The 22,697-nt window shown below is 25.7% G+C and overlaps 2 protein-coding genes across 3 annotated transcripts; one reads left to right on the top strand and one right to left on the bottom strand.

Annotated features, from left to right (window-relative positions):
- Nucleotides 1-96: 96 nt before the first annotated feature.
- On the top strand, nt 97-2,289 carry LOC132930902 (MKI67 FHA domain-interacting nucleolar phosphoprotein-like). The gene is made up of 5 exons (XM_060997011.1): nt 97-256; nt 397-558; nt 634-745; nt 813-1,030; nt 2,140-2,289. Exons 1-5 carry the CDS (start codon nt 233-235, stop codon nt 2,149-2,151), a joined length of 528 nt encoding a protein of 175 aa, XP_060852994.1. The 5' UTR covers nt 97-232; the 3' UTR covers nt 2,152-2,289.
- Nucleotides 2,290-5,665: 3,376 nt separating this feature from the next.
- Nucleotides 5,666-22,407, bottom strand: LOC132930901 (uncharacterized). Of its 2 annotated transcripts, XM_060997009.1 has the most exons (8): nt 22,260-22,407; nt 22,066-22,194; nt 19,153-19,352; nt 12,660-12,752; nt 8,396-8,543; nt 8,189-8,322; nt 7,908-8,039; nt 5,666-6,460 (listed from the first exon to the last, which is right to left on the bottom strand). In XM_060997009.1, exons 3-8 carry the CDS (start codon nt 19,331-19,333, stop codon nt 6,312-6,314), a joined length of 837 nt encoding a protein of 278 aa, XP_060852992.1. In that variant the 5' UTR covers nt 19,334-19,352; nt 22,066-22,194; nt 22,260-22,407; the 3' UTR covers nt 5,666-6,311. The 2 variants fall into 2 exon arrangements, with proteins under 2 accessions (XP_060852992.1, XP_060852991.1); XM_060997008.1 differs by lacking the exon at nt 22,260-22,407 and having other exon boundaries at nt 22,066-22,251.
- Between the last annotated feature and the right edge of the window lie 290 nt (nt 22,408-22,697).

Consider the following 22,697-nt stretch of genomic DNA (forward strand, 5'->3'; position numbering starts at 1 on the left):
TATTATTTATTTAGTATTCAAATATATGGTTCTTAAAGTGGTCGACCTGTTCTGTAGAAAATAATAACCTAACCTATAACATAAATAATAATTTGGTCTTGTTACTAGCTTCATGTAAGTCGATAAGTCACGATATCCCATGATCATTAATGTTCACTCTTTATTTTTCGAAATTTAAATTATTGACCATTGTGGACTGTGGTTTTATTCTTTGGTTCATCAAGTAATAAGTATGTTTAAAAGTGGTTTTATAAAAGTAAGTAACACCAAAAATGATTTATCGATACCTATAATTTATAATTTTAATTATCTGAAATCTAAATGATAAAAATTTGTGATTCAAAAATTATGAATAGTTGTATATAATAAAATAATAATTATATTTGTTTAATTTAGCTTAACAAAGGCGAAACGCCCAAAGAAAAAACTACAAAAGCACCTAATGATAGGGGTGTTGTATATCTTGGTCATGTTCCCCACGGTTTCTATGAAAATGAAATGAAACATTATTTTACACAATTTGGAGAAGTCACAAATATTAACATTCCTAAGAGCAAGGTAATTTTGTCACATTTCGTCTAATTCATTAATTTCTTTAAATTTTAATAATATTAATGAGAATAATAACTTTAGAAAACTGGTAAAGCAAAAGGATATGCATTTGTAGAGTTTTTGTATCCTGAAGTTGCCAAGGTAGTCGCAGAAACCATGAATAACTATTTGATGCATAAGAAAATTCTTGTTGGTAAGAATACTTATTATAAAGTAATCAAAATTAAATTTGAATTTTTTTTTAATTCATGTATTTTTAGCTAAATACCTTCCTCCAAACCAAGTAAAAAGTAATACATTTTGGCGTTGCAACAAAAATCAAATTCCTCTAACAATAAAGAATAGGTCAATTCAAAGAAAGGCAATGGAGAGACCGTTAAATCCCGAACAAGAAAAACAAAGTAAAGCAGCATTAAAAAGACGCATCCAATCTTTACAAAAAAAATTGAAAAGCAAAGGAATTGAATATGAAGTGCAAGTAAGTTAAATATTAAAAAATCTTAAATTATAAAAGCTGAAGTGTATTACTTTCAATATGTTATCCAGTTTTTTGTTATCAACTTTATTTAGGTAGCTATATCTTAGATATTGGTTTAAATTTTAAATATAACAAATTATAATATTTATTTATTTTTCCAATAAGAACTTCTATTTCAATATTCAGTGATTTATAATAAATTAGCCCAACACTAAGTGCAATTTTGAACTAAAATGTAATTATTAAAACCTATATAATATAGGCATTAATATTGAATAAAATTATAGCTTCTTAAACATTAAACAACCAGATTTACATTTTCTTAAGTAACAGTAGTTCTTACATACAATTTAAAATAAAAGAACAGACGGGAAGTTATTTGTAACAATTCCATGAAAAAGATTGTAAAATTATTCTAATGACTCACTGAAAAACTGTAACATTTAAATACAATATTTTTCCGTTACCCTCTTCTCCCCTTCATATCTCAAACAAAAAATGGGTAATGTGTGGATACTTCAAAAAGTATTTGAAACAACTAAAAAATATCATATAAAGTTCAATAGTGTCCGTAAAACAGAAATTTGGTACATTAAAAGGTTTTGTTATTTTGTATATACAAGGTGATTTTTTTAAGCAAGCTCACCCCATTATTATGCTTAAATTATGCATATATCCAAATTTTTATTTATACTTAATTTCATTTGTTAAAAAATTATATTTTGTTAAGTTTATTACCTTTTTGAATGACAACATACAGTTTTAATTTCATATTCCAAAGCAGAAAAATTTTCCGAGTATTTTGATACACGAAAATCGAATTTAGGGCGAGTAGTTGTAAGCCATGTATGATTATTTTGAATTTTCTATATATAATGAAATATTCAAAATATTAGACCTAAAGTTAATATATATTATCTTTGCTCATAATAATTTTTATATGCAATAAATTATGCTTTATTATTGAATTAAAATCATCCTTAATGGATGAAATAGTGACTTACTCAATGATAAGCTACACTCAAATTAATAGAAACTTCTCTAGTTTGTTAAATTGTATTTGCAAATTATTTAGATTTTGAATTAAATTATTTTTTTTAACATTACAGATTGAAGTATAGAACACGCAGCTGATGTGGCCAAGGGACAAGTGATTTTGAAAGAATAATAATTACAGAGTATACATTGAACTTTAAATCTTACTTGCTGTTTTTACTTCTATAAATTTTCAGTGTAATATAATATTTTTATATATTGTATATCTTTAAAGAAATTTTTAAAATTATGGTCAAGGGTTTCATTTGCTTATTTTTTTTGAACTGTTCTCTGTTGAGAATTTAAAGTTTGTTAGATGTTGTCATGGTGGTATTTCTAAAGTTGATTAGCACTAGGAATGATAAAAATGAAATATATATTTTTAATTTCTAAGAAAATTTAATCAATATTGAGCTTAATGTTATTTTATAAGATGTGTATTATTTAAGCATATACAGTGATTATCGTGCAACACAATTTAGGTTTGATTAGTATAAGATGTATTTGAAATGTACAATCTAAGCAACAAGCGGTACACCATATGGATTATGGAATGATTGTACATAATACAGTACAATTTGGCATTTATTAAGAATTATATTCCTCAAACACTAAAGTTACGTATAACTGTTTGTGTGAAGTAAAAATATTGTTATATGATAATTTGCCTCTTGTTCAAGGGACATTAAGAGTGCATACTTAAATAGGAATATTTCATTTTTAACACAACTACAATAGATTAAAAAATTTGAATTTTAAATAAAAAACAGAACAACTGACTTAAAAACGTGATTTATAGATAACCTATATAAATTGATTAGGATAGATACCATTTTTGTTTGACAATTATGGTCCTCAGGACATGACGTGTATATTACTAAAATTCCCATAAGCCATGTCCCATTACTCCCATTTATGACTATTATACATTTATTTCTTTTAAATAATATAAAATTATATGTGTTCAAATAAATCATTATTCCTGCTGTCCTTATAAGGCGTACCTACCTAACATTCAAAATAATAGTTTTTATATCATAATAATTCTTTTGATAAATATTTTTTTAAGCATTAAAAATTATATCATTTTTGATCTTAGGATTCAATAATGATTTATAAAAATAAGTACTGCCACTAATTATAGAATAAACTATTCTGCTAAAATGTCCAATTTAATTCAAAATCAGATTGTTCAGTCAATAATTTTAAGAACAATGTTTTTTATAAAATTCTGTGTTTTTGTTAGTTAGGAGATAGAACTTTGTACATACAATTCATAAAATAACATAGCCAAAACAGTAAAGAAACTATGACAACCAGGCTTGAACGTAGGAAAAAATTACGGGGGGAGGAAACATTCCTAATAAGTAATAATACAGAACAAATAATAATTATCCATTAACTAAACGAATACACAAGGGACAAGAAAAAAAAAGGTTATTTATCACTCGTATCTAAAAATTGTAATGTTGCCATTTACCATTTACTCTGTGCAGACTCATTCTCACGTAGCATATACTATAAGAATATACGTCTTCGGGACAACTTGTGTAATTATTTGATATCTTCTATTCTGCTTAGTACAGTCGTATAGTCACTAGTTCACCACTCAGTGACGGAGGAAATCATTAGATCAATGGTTTCCAATTGAGTCTGCGGATTCCCAGAAATACGGCTTAAAGTTAGGGGCGTCTTTGACCAGACGACTACTCATTTATGATGCTGCCAAAGTGACAATACAGTATACACGGGTAATGTAAGGGAAAAATATAATTAATAAAAACAAGATATTTATACAGTATTAAATAAATATAATATATTGTATAATAATAATAATGACACGAGTATGTGGAGAAAATGTGTGTTCATATATCATATTGATTATTCAAAAGTGAAAAAGGTGTGTACAATTTAAAGAAATAAAAATTGTTTTTTCTTAATTCTTGTGTTCGAACAAAATCGTAACATTTACATGTTACATATATAGGTACAGAAGTGGGAAACTTCCATAATCAAGTATAAAAAAGGTTTGCCCCTTGTTCAATTTAAGTTTTAGCTAGGGATCCGTGACATAACGATAACGTTAATTGTTTAGTTTATTATTCATAAAGTACAGGTTGTAAATATTTTCGATTTTTAATAATAAAAAAGGAACAATAATGAAATCTTCGTTTTACGTCTCCATTAAACAATAAAAAAATATTAAAACTGCTAAACATGCATAACTTTAAATATAAAAGCTACCCTTCACTTAAACCCATATTAGTTTTCGCACTATATCTTGTTAAAAAATGCCTAATATATCTAACAATTAATATACTTTTAAAATGGCAATAGTTTAGACTTAGACTGTAGAGGCTTTTTAAAATAAATAATAATTCCTTATCCGGAGATATCAAAAATATTTATTGCGCGGTGACAACGAATGTATATCTTCCTACTATTAGTTATTACACACATTTAGAATTTATCCTTCAATATTTTATCACATATTTTAATATTTATAGCCCAATATGCGTGTAACTTTTGAAAATATATACATATTTATTTGAAATAAACAATCTATATATTAGATGCACAATAAGCTTAAATGTTAAGGATGGTATAGTTGACACGAAGGGATTAATTAAGCAGTCACACATTAGCGACACTTATCTTGATTTATTTTTTTTAAGTATTGTTTATTTTTAGCAATTATTATTAGGGATTTGGGTTTGTAGTAAATCAAGACCGGACACCTCTTTCTTTTTAACCTGTGATGATAATTTCCTCAATTTCTTGGTAGTATTGAAATGAATAGATCTTTTTTAAGGGAGTTGGAATGATTTTTGTAATCGCTTGTGAAATGTGAAAGAATACATATAAAAAAGGCGTGCTTCATCGTCGATAGTTTTCATATTAAAATCGTTAAGTAATGTTTGGTTTCTGGTTGAAGATAATATAAGTATATGGTGGGGCGTTGGAGAGACGCCGAAGAACTATATTTTGGAACATTTCGATTTTATTAGCATTAGATAGATTTTTTTTCAGTCTCAGAGCTGGTTACAGTGGCGGCCCAAGATAAGCAAACCAGGCGATCACCCGGGGTTCCTCCAGAATAGGGGCACCGAAAGCGCATTTGAAGGTGCTCAAAAAATTGTAAAAACTCATGACTTTTTTATATAATAAAAATTTTTTTTTAAATAATATCAGTATGTAATAATAATAATATATTCATCTACAATAATAAATTGTGTAAAATAATAAAAATTTTATATAAACTATATTTTTAAGGGCGCCTTATTAACATTTTCCCGTGGCGCCATAATACCTCGGGCCGGCACTGAATCCATAGAGGCATAGACCATAAGTATATATATATAGTATATATGTTAAAATTTTTGATAAAATAAGTCTAAGGTCTAAGCATATACGCAAGCGGGCATTATGTAACAGTCTTTTGGTACGGACGTATTTTATTATATATTTGTATAAAAATTGATTCATAGCATGTTTACATAATATTTATATTTTATTGGTTACCAATATTTTAATACTGTATAGAATGTACATCACGTCAATGAAAATATAACATCAGGCAAAAATAAGTATAAAATAAAATTGAGTGCTTATGTTAAACCTTTGTATTATAATAGATAATAATTATACTGATATTATTTACGAATAAAAATTAAAACTAAATAAATAAAAAAAACTTTCCATAACAAAACATTAAACAGTAGATAATATGATTATTATAATAAATAAAATGATAACATTTCGAAATGAAACAATGATTGATGAAAATAATTTTAGTTGGAGAGGGCATCGTACCCGCTTATATGTTTGTCTCCGTCTCATTAACGGATAACATGTCAAATTTGTGTTTAGCCGAACCATTTAATATTTTTATATATTATGATTTATGATATTATAGCTTATTTATTAGAGTAAATACTAAATTTACCTATTATAAAATTGAATAGTAAGAATAATATCTAGTCCATCACGGCTTTAATTGATATTTTATTTTAAAGTGAGTTATGACTTCATGAGAATTTTAAAGTTTTGATATTTTACATAGCTGTAACTCACTTTAAAATTAAAATTTTGTTGTAACGCAAAATTTGGAATGATATATATTAATAAGACGGAGACATACATCCGAGTACGACGTTCTCAGAAACCTTATAAGTTTCTATTTAAGACTATGTGTTGTTATAATGGCAAAATTATAAAGGTGAAATAAAATCGACCTGTAAATAATTTATGGTAGTAAATAACTAAAATCAAAATCATTAAAAATATCATTCCAAATTTTAGTAAAAGCTGAAGCAACAAGGTCGTTTATAAGTGGTTTTACAACTGGCAAACCAACTCTCCATGAGGCGTTTATTAATCTGTCCAACACGTTTTCTGTAAAAAAAAAAAAGTTAATTATAAATTATATCAATTGAGAGGGAGGAATTATGAAATAGGTACGATATTGAAAAATGTTTTTGAAATTATTATTGTTCATTGTTCGGTCCAGTGAATAACAAAATGTATTTTTTAGTATAAATAGATATAGTTAACCTAAGTCGTTTTTTTTTCATTAAGATATAGATATTTTTTAAGATACAGGTATTAGATAGGTACCTACTACCTATAAATGAAGATACTTAGATACCCATAGGTGCCAGGTTTTAAAAAATCTATTGGGTGCTCATACCAATGTCAAGTAATCGTGAGGGGCTTTTCCCTTCTCACTACCTATACCTATAAATATTTTCAATGGGTGCTCAAGCACCCGAGCTCCCATGTACTTGGTGCCTATGTAGGTACCTATACATTTTAATATAAACTTAACAAACGAATAAACATTTTTTTTCTTTGTTTCATATTATTTCCATACTTGATTGACGGAATTGCATAGTTAATTTTAAAAAAGGTCTGTACTTTTAAGTTTAAAAGCGAATAATTTTTTAATTTTAAACAAAAGACATAATAATTATTATTGATTGCTGCAAATAATTTTTTAGATATATCATATATGTAACAAATTATTTATTAAGATAATTATTTAAAAATATATAAATATTGCATATAGAATAGTTGAGAAGTAGGTATAATATCAGGTACCTAGCTAGTACCTATAAATAATATATTTAAGAAAAAAATAAAGTACCAACCTATAAAACTTTGCTAGTAGATAACTATTAAATTTTTTCAAGTATGTCATATTTTTTACCATAATATATTTGTAGGTAGATACATATACAAATTGAGTATACCTTCAAAAAAAAGTAGTTATAAAATTTAAAATAAATCATGGAAATACAAATAAGTCAAGTAATTTGTTAAATAATTTCACAAAATTGCAAAAAACCATAACGTCCATAACTTAAATAATTAGTTCTATTTTAAATAAAACCTATTGGCCATTGCCTATATGACTATATAAACATCCAAAGTACTTACTTCAATTAGTCAAAAATTAAGATTTTTATGATTAAATTATTAGTTATGTATTATAAGTGAAAAATTAAAATGGAAAACCTCTAAAAGTCTGACTAGTAACTACCTACTACAAATATTTGTATGGAGACGATATAGATTAAGTGAGAATACACCGTTTATAGATACGCGAAATCGTTGTTCTTGCCCTAAATTATACTAAAGCTCCAAACAGTCAAAACGTAAATATCGACTGAGTGTAAAATATAGATAAAAAATTAATCTGTAGTTATATTGCGGAATTAACAATTTTAACATGATTTAATTTTTATATAGATAATGTAATTAATTATTAGATAAATTAAAACTTAAAATAATAACATTAATAATGTTGATGTAATAAGTAGGTAGGTATCGAAAAACTTACCAACGATAACCCTTCCACGCAAAAGATTGCTTATATGCAGAGACATATTTCCAATTTCTTCGAGCTGCACAGATACTTTAATTTGATTTGTATTTTTTGGTTTGCTTATTGTCATTGTTTGAATATAATCGTCTATACACAAATTATTTAAGAGACAAAGAACGATGTATTATTTCTTATTTAAATTGACATAATACGTGCATTAAAATATATATATATTTATCAAGGATCTGTTACGAAATATTGCAGTTATTAACAATTGATTATAAAAATGATCTTACATAAAGTTAAATTGAATTGGCCAACTGTTGTAACTCCAGGTCGCAGTATAGTATTCTCTGCCTCATAGTAACCTTCTAAATATTTCTCAGGGAAATAATGTGTAAGTTTAATTGTATTTGTATTGAAGTTAGTTCTAAAACACAAACATTAAAAAAAATGTATTTATATTGCCATTTTTTTTACTCTGTTACAAAACAATAGTTTACTTGATTTTTCTAATTTCCGAAAGTCTCCATCCGCTTTCAGTAACATTATGTATAGTTAACTTATAACCCAATAAACCAGCTCCTTTACTTTGTTTAACTTCATTGGCAAAAAATGGATCAAACGGAGGAATTCCTAGTTCTGGTACACCTAAACCAAATTTATTTACATTATTTAATATTTGTATAAATCTTATAAATGTACCTAAAAAGCATTGTATATATTATATATAATGACAGTGTTTAAAAGTTATTGTGAAGTAAAGAGAGTAAAGAATACCTAATGAAATCACTTTCCGCTGATTTCAATGATTTCATCATAACTTAAGAAATCGAATGTACCAATTTGTAGTGTAGGTATAACGTATTATTGTACATGACATATATTGATACGTATGATTCAATCTTCAGTATTACTGTGTGTCTGTGTAAAGTTAACGTTAATGTATGGAATTTTGTAATTCTATAAAATAACGAGTTATTTTATAGAATTACGGATACTTTCAGTTAAAGTTCTGCATGAATTTTTATTTTTTTTTCGAAAAAAATGTACTTAATGTAAACAAAAACACCAGGATGATAAGAAAAATATTTAAAAAATATTTAAGTGAAATTAGTTTATGATATATTTCAATAAGTATTATACTTAAAAATCTATATTTTTTTTTAAAATATCCCGAACAAAAAGTACTACAAGGTAGTATTTTTTTTACTTAAGATCGGCATAGATGCAACTAGGGGGGGAGGGCTTGGGTGGGCTTAGCCCACCCAGTTTTATATGTTATCAATACTAGTGGTATAGAGGCAAATCCCCCTGGGTTGCTGATATAAATTTAGCCTACCCAGAAATAGAGCTCTAGTTGCGCCTATGAAGATCATAGTATCATAGTATCAAATTGTTATTGTTTTGATAACATAAAGTGAGTAGTTTTTCACTCTACATAAGTAAATAATAATATTTTCAGTCGTTTATTTTTTATCTGGCCGTATATGCAGTAATAACGTTGTAACTTTATTTTAAACAATAGAAACAACGAAAAACTAATCTGTTTTATTTTTGGTACAGTATGCAGAAAGAAGTTAATGTATTGAATGAATCCATAAAAACATACTTCAACTAATTATTCTAAATACTAACTAGATATATTATTAACTAACAATAACGGTTTAGTTAATGTATTTAAAACTATTTTTGAATCTATTTATAGGATAAATATTCATTTTTAAAAAGTCAATTCTGATTTGCACTGTCAATTTATTAGAATTATTAAATTATTATTATTACAATTTTTACAAGTTACAATTAATTAGTACACGAACTTTTTGGATAGCATTTTCAGTTACGATAACGAAGTACCTTTTTTTTTAACATATGCACCGTTTTATACTTTTATGGTGCACTTTTAGGTTGACATGTGCATTAGAAAAACCCTTAGCCATTACCTAGTGATTAAGATTCGGATGCCTTTCGAAGACAAATATCTTCTTGTGGGATGTCACTCATGTTATCTAATTCAGACTCCAGTCCCAGTTATCTACCTAATACCTAATGATAACTATACATTTCATGTATTAGCGAAGACCCAACTGGTATTCTATGTAATAACTAGTAAAACAATGTAATTTATATATTAACGAGCATATTTAGGAATTTTATAGAATAACTAGTTAATTAATAAAATAACGTATTACATCATAGTATCATACATTACCGCTAACAGCCAACAGGCTAACATATATACGCGTAGACCGTGAAGTTATAGTGTTAGTTTGATAAATAAGATACTTAAAAAAAATTACCTACAATCTTATTGTTACTTACCTACTTGAATACTGAAAAAAGTAACAAGCTTACTTTTTAATCACACATAAATAATTGAAACGATAAAATCACTAAATAAAGTATTATAAATACTAATTTATAATCATTATATGGTTTTTTAAAAGTTCTATTGATGAAATGTAGGTACTTATTTGATGCGTTTTTATAAAGTATAGGTATACGTTTTTTTTTTTCTTGAGCGAATAAAAAACCAATATATTTTCAATAAACATTTTTAGTTTGGAAAAATGTATATAAATAAAATGATTTCTATAGAAGCATTAGACAAATATGTTTATAGTTGATTGGCATTTTCTTTTTAGGTTAAATAAAAAAAAATACATACTTACCTATAATCAGTATAATCTATACTCCACCGAAAAAAAGTGTATCTATTCTTATTAATAATAAATATCTAATAAATATATGCATAAGTATTAATTAAGTAATGTACTAATATAAATTAATAAAACTTCAAGTGTCTATAGATATTATAAGTTATTATTTATAAATATATTTATGTATTCAATTAGATACATATGCCACGTATAACATTTTAACACATTATACACATATTATAGCAATTATTATAGCAATTTGATTACTGGATAAAGAATACGATATAGGTAACATTTTAAACAAATTTTATCTAATTCGTAGTTAGTGTTTATTACATATGATGGTGACCGAGGGGGGTATATTATAATATTTTCGATATTATCAATATGTCTTATATTTTCGGTATTGAGTTTTATACATTTTAAAATTAAAAATACGATATTTACCGGTAATATCTACGTCTTACGTGTTACGGTAAAAAAAAATAAAAATAATAACAATTAACATGCATAATTTATTCAATATACTAAATAGATAACAAAATTGATAATTATTGTTTTTAAAATAAAAAAATCGTAAAATTCATTTACTTATACTTATACTAGAGACTTAGAAGAGCTCAAATTGGTATACCGGTATTACCGTTAGCAGTTTGGGAATTTACCTGTTTGTAAATTTTTTTTCGATGGGAGCCGTTTTGGAATAAGCAAACAATGGATGGGAGCCGTTTGAGATGCGCCGATTGAAACGATTCATCAAGGACACCCTCTCCAGTTTTTTTTCAGTAACGAAACTGTTTAAAATCTGATTTTTGGTATTTGTAAATACACTCAATAAAATTTGATATTTTCGTACCACTAAAGGATGATCATATGGCATAATACAAAGTTATGTTTTTCAAATGGAAACCCCCTCTTTTCTGTGAATTGTTAAGCAGATATTTTTTAAAATATTTTATATATTTAAAACTTATTAAAACTTGAACGAGTGGTTTCCGAGTTATTAAAATGTATAATATAATAAGAAAATAAATGCCTCTAAATGTAGGTACCACTAACATATACGATATACTGTAGAGTGTAGAGTGTACGTATACTCATTACGTCATATATTAATGTATATACTGCAGGATACTCTGGTACGTTACTCCTCATTTTTTTTCTTTTGTAAAGAATCTATTCAAATTTTGATTTTTGGAAAAATTTAACTATAAGTATAGGTACTTTAAATTATATTATCAAATACTTAGATTTTGTAAAGACGAATGATGTCCAATGTCGATAAAAGTTTTTTTTTTTTTTAACAAATAACTAAATAAGAACCTTTTTTTTATTGTAAATTATTGTATCATATTATTTTTTTGTTTAATGCATTGATATAATGATATACTATAATGTATAATATTATAGGTAAGAACTAGGAATGTATAAAACGTCTACAGAATCTTAAGTCTTAAAATCCTATTATAAATATTAAAGGTAGTTTCAAAACAGTGTATGTCTAAATATTGTCTAAACTTATTTTTGCTACATAAAAACATGAATTTTTTGTATAACACATAGACATAAGCATTATGTATTTATGTCACATATGATATGTGTAAATTTTTTTGATACAAAACCCTAGTTGAAAGTTTCTGTATATGTCACAACAACCCTACGCATTAATGCTGATACCTATATAGGATATGCTATAATAGGTAGTATAGATAAAATAGAATCTATTTAATAGACTGTCAGACAGATATCATCTTCAACAGGTTCACTTGTATTATATATTGTATAATTAAAGCCATTAATACAAATTATTAATGATGCATTACTATTACAAATTAGTCTTTGGAACTAAATTACCTACCTACACGTAACTTATGAAAGTAATGTTTTTACGGTTTAATAAATCGGTAGGTATAAAAATATAAAATATATATAAAATATATAATGTATTCGTTAAGCAATTCGCACTTCATAATTGTAATAAAACCAAACCAACAACATATGTATACTGATGAATATAAAATTTGGAAATTTCTCACAATAAACAATATACAGTTGTATAATATAAATGGAATAATTATGTAAAATATAAAAATATAATATAAAATACCTGTTGTAAAGTATGGTCTGACGTTATTGATTGCATTCTTTAAGCATTCGTCAAATTCGATTGTATGTGTTTTGCACTGAGAAAAATATTTACCTGCGAATAAATGGAAACATAATTTAATAATAGGTTATTTAATTGAACAGTTTATATTGTCTAGTTGTTATTCATAACTTTATAGTAGGTATTATTAGTATTCAATTTACTCATATTTATAACTTTTAATTAATTTGTTTAATACTTCATATTAAACTCTCACTTCCGTATAGCCAATGGCTCGGACGTGACAAACTTCTGTTATTATATCATTATTATTTTTATCTTTCTTTTGATATTACTTTTATTATTATTATTATTGAAACTCATAAACGCATACGCACGGGGCAGGCAACTATAGTTATAACTAACTCCTTTGCGAGGTTTTCCGCTTCCGGGTTTTGTAATCAAAGCATTTAATATTTTTTTTAACATGCATATACAAATAAAATCAGTGGTATGTCCAGAACTTTTTTTGTGGATGGGCCACAAAAGTTAAGTTCAGAATGGTTTTACCACCCGCTCCTCATATCATAATTTGATCTATTTAAGTTTTAGTATTTTCATTCTAAATGACAAATTTTAATATTTTTATAATAGTTTACCTTTTATTAAAACAAACTCTTTAAATATTCAAATCTTACATTTTTATTGAAATATCTAACCTAATCAAAACAATTTTTTTTCTTACTATAAATCATATTTTCATTTTTCATTGGGCATCGGACTTAATACTAGTCTAGTACTTATAAAAAAAAGGGGGTTGGGCACTTGTCTACTAGGCCCCCCTCTTAAACATGCCACTGAATAAAATACTAAAATAATATCGTGTTATTATAAATAATTTTATATTTGTTAATGTTAAGATAGCTTCAGCAATGGTTACTGATTTGTGCTGTAAAATAATGGCTGCGCAATAGTATCAATTACATATCGCATCTTCAAGCCAGTCAAATCAGACTTAAACCTGAATAGTGAATACCACATATCTACAAATACAATTATATTTAAACGTCAAAACATTTTTATTATTTTTAAAAAAGACTGAAAACCGTTGTGATATTTTTATGTTTAAACCTATAATTGTATGAATCAATATATATTATATATTTATATAATATAGTTTTATATAACCACATCCATGATTTTGTGTGAGAATTAATTTTAAAGATCACTGTCTCACCTCAAGGCCACCAGAGCTGGAAAAAATCCAGAAGCCCAGATCCCTGGAACCACAAGCTATTGTAGTATTATCTCCTGTTAAGCGCACGCTTATCATTAGTAGATACAAATAATATATTATAATTAAATTATATACTAAAGTATTATTGGAAAGATTCAAGATTACTTGTCGGTTGTCGAATGGTAAGTAAATATACAGATACACGTAACACATAATATTTTTACGTAAATCGACAATTTTCAATTATATTTATAATATTTATATTTTCCTATAATGCCAATCACGGGAAAAAAACAAAATGAGTTTGAATACATTTTATTAAGATTGTGTTGAACTATATCTTTTAAGTTAAGAAAATATTTACACACCAAGTTTTGGTTGACATTTTTATTTTTTGGCATGTTTTCTAAAAAATACTTTGTAGTCTGTAAGGTATTTGGGTACCAGGGATGAATTTCGTATGAGGAAGGATGGGTCCAAACACTCCAAACAAATTAAAATACTTTTAAGAATTAGATGAAGATATTTTTTATTGTACGTTTTTACTCTAACCTTCACGGACTCATGGTATATTAAAACCAGACTGTATTATTTATAAAATATAGTTGTAATATGTCCATTGTCCACCTTACGACCAGCCCGACCAGGTGACCGATGATTCCAATTTTTTTCAAGAACATATATAATATATAAGCATATAACACTATAGCAGAATAAACCTACACTAAAAAGCAAAAATATTATATGCCTAGAGGTTAGTCGCTAGAGATCAGGATCCCTAAAATATTTCCAGCACATTTATTAGAGAAGAAGGAACTTAGACACTTAGTTTAATTTTAGAAACTCAGTTGGCAGCTACCAAGTTCCAAAATGTTAAAAATTAAGAACATATTTACTTTTGTCTAATAATTAGGTATTTGTTATCTCTATTTAATCAATTATAATTAAATACTACGTTTACTTTGAAAATATTTAATAATACTTATAAATACAAATGACGAGTATACCTAATAACATAAACTATAATATAGAACAATAATCATAATTTGTGAAAGAATACAATTTTGTAACCAATATAACCTATCTCTATATATTTTTCTATAATGTATTACCGCTGTTACCTATTTTTTATAGCAAGTAAATACGTTGACCGTTTTTGTTGTTGATATTGTTGATAGCCTAGAGTTAGGACGTTGATGACCTAAAAACATACAAAAATTCCCTAAAAAAAAATATGCAAAAATGCGCTAAACACTTCAAAATAACGAACTTAAAAAAGTATCTAAAAAATCTAATTAAATAAGTGAAAAAAATGTATTTATAAATAATAATTTTTATTATAGAGATATGAGTGTGATAATAAGGTTAGGTTATTTAAAATGTGAATTATAATATTAATAAACAATAATATACATTTATTCCACACAATTTATAAATATAATACTCGATAAGCGTGTATGATCGGTGTGACGGTGTATGTCTGAAAGATCACTAGTTTTATCCATAACACTCAAACAGTAAATCTTATCGGTCCGCCATAAATTTAATCACAACAAAAACCCCACAATAATAATATTAAAATCATTTTTTTGAATATTATACAAATAGAATTTGAGAAAAATGTCCCCACATTGTACAAAAACTACAAAAAATGACTTAAAAATGTTGAAAAATGACGTTAAAAACAAAAAAATGCAAAATAAAATTAGAATATTCTGAATCAAGGGAACATGAAACAATTTTTTAGCATTGTATAGAATCAAAAGAAAAAAATGCAAGTCATCAACATCCTAACTCTAATAATGAATAATGATTAGGTGCACAACTTTAGATATATTCTATAATCATTGTCAAATTTTTAGAATAAAAACATTAATTTTGATTTATATTAAAATATTTGTAAGGATTTATTAGTAAATAAGCAAGATAAATAAAGATCAATTCTAAACTATTACGTATTGTAAACTCAACTCGATTTAATCTGTGAAAGTTACAGTAAAACGCTTAAAAAATATAAAATTAAAAAAATAGTGAAAAATTAAATTACGAATACCAAATAGATAATAAATCTAATAAAAATAAAGTACTCTGGAAAAAGCAAAAATTTATTCATCAAACCATGAATTGAAAAATGTGGACCCAAATACTGAAGCTCATACTCGAACAATATAATGTGGAAGACCACTTGATTGTGGAAGACCATTGACCAAATACAAGATAAAAGTTAACTGGAGGTACCTAACTCTCTAGTCTCTATACCATTATAGAACACCAACTAAAATAAAAATGGTGATCATGTATTCATGTCATCCAATAAAATAATGAAATATTTTATGATTTTTATATCAGATGTAAAGAACACTTTTGTAGGTAATTTTATAGTTTAACGAGTAACATTTTAGAAATAACATTACTATTTTAAATACCATATAGGTATAATATAAACAAATAATCGGAACTTCAGTAGATAATACGTTAGACTATAAATTCACTGGTAGATACATTAGACCGGCCCCGGTAATCGAAATACAAAAAATAATTTAACGTTTATTATGGATCTTAGTATTTTATGAACTAACCTCAGACCAAACATAATTATAGAGCTTAGGAAATAAAAATGCAAAATATGCACAAAATGTTTTTTTTTGTAATGTACTAAAAAAAAAAAAAAAATAACTCAAATTTTATAGAGTATAAATATATAGACTGCCTATATCGACAGTGGAAAATATATTTATTCATATACAATTCAACCATTAAATATATATAAATATACACCTATAATGCTATAAATACATTACCTAGGTATACCTATATAACATAAAAAACATGAACATAAGACGTTAGACATACAGTTGATAACAGAGAAATAATAATAGTAAGGCGATTATCATTGATTAATGATTATGTGTATAACTGAAGAACATGTATATTTACCCGCTGACTACTTATCACAATACTATAACAATTGAAATTTTTTTTTTCATAAGTTATTTGGTCATATTTATCTTTTAAGCTTCTATTTTAAGAAAAACTATAATTTTTATAAAAATATGTAAAAAATTTAACACATGTGTGTATGTATTATCTATATGCAATTATGCATACAAGAAAAAAAATGCAAATTCTACAATTTCTAGCTCTAATCATGACATAATATTATTTATTCTAATAATTTCTAACCATATTTTAGCATAACAATTTTAACAATATCACAAAGGATGAATATAAGATTAACAATTTCGTGTTTTTTTTTATCTTTTGAAGCATTAAAACAAAACTGAATATGTGTGGTTTCTAGTAGCATTTTTCTTCTGCTATAACTAGAATCGTTTTTTATATACAATGATTTATTATAGAATTTAAATGTAACACATCCTTATATACATTGACCTACTTAAAGTCAGAAAATATTTACAGACGGCAGAAACGAGATTCCTGATGTTGTAATACCATTGATTATAGAATAAACTAGTCTATTACATAAATTTGTCATAAATTACGGATTGTAGAGGCCTCCTATTAGAGGAACTACGACATGAATATGTTAATTAGATGAGCAAGTCAATACACCATTGGCATTTTAATATTTTGGTAGAGTTGCTAGGAATGGTGATGGAAAAAAGTTTGAAGATTACTGATTAGGCTATGTTTGAGGTGATCAATGTGATTATAAAACACATCTTCTCGAGGGTATGATATATTAATAATTAATATTAACAATTCAAATTTTATATTTTAGTTTACTATTTTTAGTTGAGAATAATAATAAAATAATTAATTATAATTATGTATAATATATAATACATTTGTATATGGATATATTGGTATATCCAATTATTCGCATTCATTTTGTTTTGTTAAAGGAATGTTTTTTGTGTATAAAGCAAACAAATAGGGAATTGTGCTCAGTTGCGCACCACTGATGTGTATTATAGTTAAGAATGTATAAGACTTTATAACAACTAACATTCTACCTGCGGTTTTGTTACATCGGGCTAATTATATATTACATTATATCTCATATGTACCTACTATAAATTAATTTTTGTAAATGCAAATTATGACATAACAACTCGAAATACATTAAATATGATACTGGTCTACCAGGTTTCCAGATCAACAAATCCGAGAACATTTAGTGAAAGTTTACCGGTTTTTTTTTACTAAAGTAGGTACATGTAATTATATCGGTCAAAAACCTTTTTAATAATTATCGATTTTTAACACTTTTATTTTTTTTTTATTATTAATTCATTCAAATTATATCATTTAAAAATTGTTATGTACATATTGTATAATTATATGTAATAAAGTTTGGTACTCAGCTACAATAAGCCAACTATTATAATAAGTATAAGAATGAAGAACTTTAGACATGAAATCAATGATACAATTATTAGTAACAAAACAGATGCTTACTATGCTTTTATTAGTTAATAGTTGTACTTATTATTTACTTTTTACGATTTTCTTTCAAATTACTGAGAAAATACTATAAACTTAAAGTATGTAAAAAGTAAAATATTTCAAATATTTAAGGGTTGTAGATATTGTTATTAAAAGATTCAAAAAGAACACATTTAAGAACCATTAATATAATTTCTATCTCTACATAGTTTTATTGAGGACCTTAAATATTATTGAAAATATCGTTTTAACTAGTCTTATAATTCGTAGTGAGTCTTTAAGTTATACCTATAACCTATACGTTCCGTAAAATAATATTTTAAAAAACATTTTCAATTTTATAGAATATAAAGGATATTTAGGTAGTTGGGTATTATTCAAAATACTTTATAAAGTCTGTAAATAATTGATAGTATATTATGTTTAAAATTTTAAGTAGGTACCTATCTATAATTTATAAAATTAGCGTATATATGTAAAATATAAGTTTAAAGAAATAATCAAAATTTCAAATCGATACCTATATGCACGATTTATAGAATGTTCATCCAATTTTTATGAAAATAAAAAAAGGCTCTCAAAACTTGACCAATCCTTATATATATATATATATATATATGAATACTAATGTTACCTATATAATATAATGTTTTTATTTTTACACATTTATTGGTCAACTTATGTATACATATATATACATATATTATATATGCATAACGCATGCAACTGCAACCGAAATCTCATAAAGTGGATGAGCATATAGTATAAAAAAGCCGCGCTTAGTAGGTACATGTTATTATAAACATTAAACAAATTGATAGTTCATAGTTTAAAAAATACTTATAAACTTTATTATTTTATACTTACGAAACTTTGCGACAGCACCTCCATTAGCTTTATTTGGGCCAATTACTGAATTATTATCTGGTGATTGAGCTATAGCTACAGCAGCTAACATCAATAATAGTGTAAATTTGATGGTTACACATCTTCTCACTTCGGACAAAGGCATTTTATACTCTATTGACACCCGTATGCAGATATTCATTTAGTTGTATCCTACATAACTGTGTACAAAAATATATATATATTTATATAAAATATAAACAGAAGGTATTCAAAAACCCGTTTTATCAAATTAAATATAAAATTTACTAATAATATATACATATATATTAATGTAACAAATAAATGTACTAAAACTTTAATTATGTACATGGTACATTGCATTATTAATGGTTTGTTCAAGATAATACATTAATACGATATATAATTCGTATATAATTCTAGGTTTTTAATGTTTTTCTACACTTTCATCTACTACACTATAATTACAAATCGTATACTTATAAAATGTTGACCTTTTCATTATATTCACCCATAGGAAAATAGTAATTAGTTTGGAAAAATCTCAGTGATCATTCTATTTTCTATTGACTATTCTGCCATCACTCATCAACCGGTTGTGTTCTCGCTCACCCACGCATTAACTATACGATCATAATTTTCGAATATTTAGTTATATTTATAATTATTTAATATTAAATGTGTACATAAATAATCGTACACAATCATAGTTACATATATTATATAGTTATTCATTTATTTTATTAAATTTGATGTAACAATTTTAATAAATAACCTAACCTACTTATTTATATATAATAATATTATGTAATCTATAATAAACATTACATACATTTTTGATAAATTATTATATGAAAACAATTATTAATAATTGGGAAAAAATTATAAGGCCCTCTTTAAAAAATTCCCAGTAGGGTGATGGTGATCTTTAAGTTGTACCTAATTGTTGAGATAAACTAAAAAATACTAGCCTTCACAAAATAAAACCTCCTATAGTGCATTCAACTATAACAATAAATCGATTGTCTATTGTCAGTTATATTTTATTTTCAATACCAATTATTTAAAAAAGTAATTTCCAATGTATACGAATAAATAGCACATTAGCTCCTACCAACTTATCATAACATAACATCTTATAAACCTACACTTAAATTGGTAATAAATTATTAAATTAAATTATCAAATAATGTATTTGATATTATTTAGATAGATCTTGCATATATTTACAAACAATAAACACAAATACTAATTTTAGAGGGTGTAGGTGCTACTAAGTCGTTTTATGAATATTCTAAGATTTAATATTGTTCATAAATATACATAAAAACGAGTGTATTTGTCGCACTAATGCTTATAAATCGTTTATATTATTAAAATTGTTTAATAACTGGATTTCAAAGTTACTATTTCATTGTTGTTGTCAGTGGTTGTATAAAGTATATGAAATATTTTACTAATTGCTACAGAAAGATCTAAAGACTCAAAAATATTAAACATAAAATAAATGCCATATATTATTTGTTCTGCATTAAATAAAATTGATTGTACAAAATGTTGAACTTAAAAATTATTATAGACTCAAGTATTCAACTAAATTATAAAACAACCCTATTGCTATATTTTCTAATAATAATGTTGAAGTGTTTATTTTTTAATAATATATTAATCCCATCCAAAAGGGGGTAGATGGATAGTTCTATAGATATTTTGTTTCTGGTAGGCTAGAAACTATAAATACCTAAAGGTTCTTCGAGTATACTTCCCTCTCATAAGGCACGTTTCATATAATCGAGTGTATAATAGGGTGTACCTATCTAGTATCTGCATTTATACGTATACGTATTTACACTTGCGTAAAAATAAACTAACAATGCTATTAAAAACATCTAATTCTACAATTTAGAAATACGAGTAAATTATGTATTTATGCGTACAAGTTATGTTTACCCTATGTTAGTCAAAACCCAAAAGTTTAATAGTAACTCAGAAATCAGAATTTTAATATCATATAGTTTCCGACGTTTGCGTGGTAGTAAATTTCCCCCAATATATTATATACTTTATAGATACTTGTATTCACTATTGGTAAGATACGAATTATTTTTATAATTTTGTAAGGTCTACTGTTAATAATAGATATTTCCTTACCATAAAGTAACTCGTAAGTTCCATCTTAAAAAATATTTGAAGAAAAACGTTTAACCTCTATATTATGAACACTACTTTTACATATAAAACGAGGAATACGATTTGAATAGGTAAATATCATACCTACGTAATGTTTTCTTTTAAATACTTTAAGAGTACCTACATAATATTAGTACATAATATGTAATTAATTGGTATTTGATACCATCGACATAAATTTATAATTTCCCTTGCCTAATTTAACAAATGAATGTTCTACAAGCAAATATTTGTTATAAAAAAAAAATAGAAGATATATTAGAATAGAAACTCTGTAATCCTACATGATTGAGAACACATTTACACACGTTAAATATTTTTTTAATAATAAAACTGTTATTTAAAGATTTTATTTTTTAATTTACAGAAATATTGTATAAAAGTATGATATTTAGCTGATGATAATTGTTACAAAATTATTTTAATGATATTGTAGTTGATACTGTAAGCACAGACAATATATGAAATATATTTTGTTTAATACCCTGTGCGGCTGTGCTGCAATTTGCGAATAGACTGTCTACTTAAATAGTTTACGTAATCGCATTTATAAAACGGCAGGAGTGCTCAGAACCTATACTATTTTTTTTTTCATTTTTTTTAAACAACCCTTATAAAGAGTTGAAGTTTTTCATGCTGGTCATACAATAATATTAAAAATTATTATAAATATTAATATAAAATAATAGTCATAGACTCATAGTTTAATAAATTTTAACTTACCCTGATTTTGTTGGTCTTAGACTGTGAGAACCATACAACATGAATGTCCTAATATTTCAGTAGAGCGTATTTGATGAATAATCAACCTGCACTAGTCGAATTACTTGATATTTTTCTGTAGCCCATAAGCTAAAACAAACACACTACTAACACAGTATACAAAACAACTGGAATCAGTGAAAGGGAATAGTTACGAGTTACGATGAAATGTTGACAGTCACTGTAATAACGGCAAGTGGTTTGGTAAGCATCCTCTGCTGTAATGCGCGAACGGGAGGAGTCTGTGACTTAATAGCTTTCCATTACTTATAAGTTTATATGTTCGATATAATTATAAACATTTCGCCTTCTAGTTAATTCGCCCATTAATAGCCTATATTCAACCCCGTTCACATAATATCTAAAATATGGTTATCATTATTAACTGAAATACACTAAACAATCCTTCTTTTTTATGTACATAACCCACCTATTTAAGATTATTTTTAAATGTCACTTTTCAGTATAAGTTATGTAAAGGACAAATATATCATTTTTAATCCATTTTAAAATAAAATGAGTTACCTACTTAAAGTTACCTACCGTAGTTTTAGTCTAACCAAAGTCCAATAGCGGCAATAGGTAGTTAATAA

This window comes from Rhopalosiphum padi, chromosome 4, assembly GCF_020882245.1.
Source record: "Rhopalosiphum padi isolate XX-2018 chromosome 4, ASM2088224v1, whole genome shotgun sequence".
In the NCBI taxonomy this organism is placed as follows: Eukaryota; Metazoa; Arthropoda; class Insecta; order Hemiptera; family Aphididae; genus Rhopalosiphum; species Rhopalosiphum padi.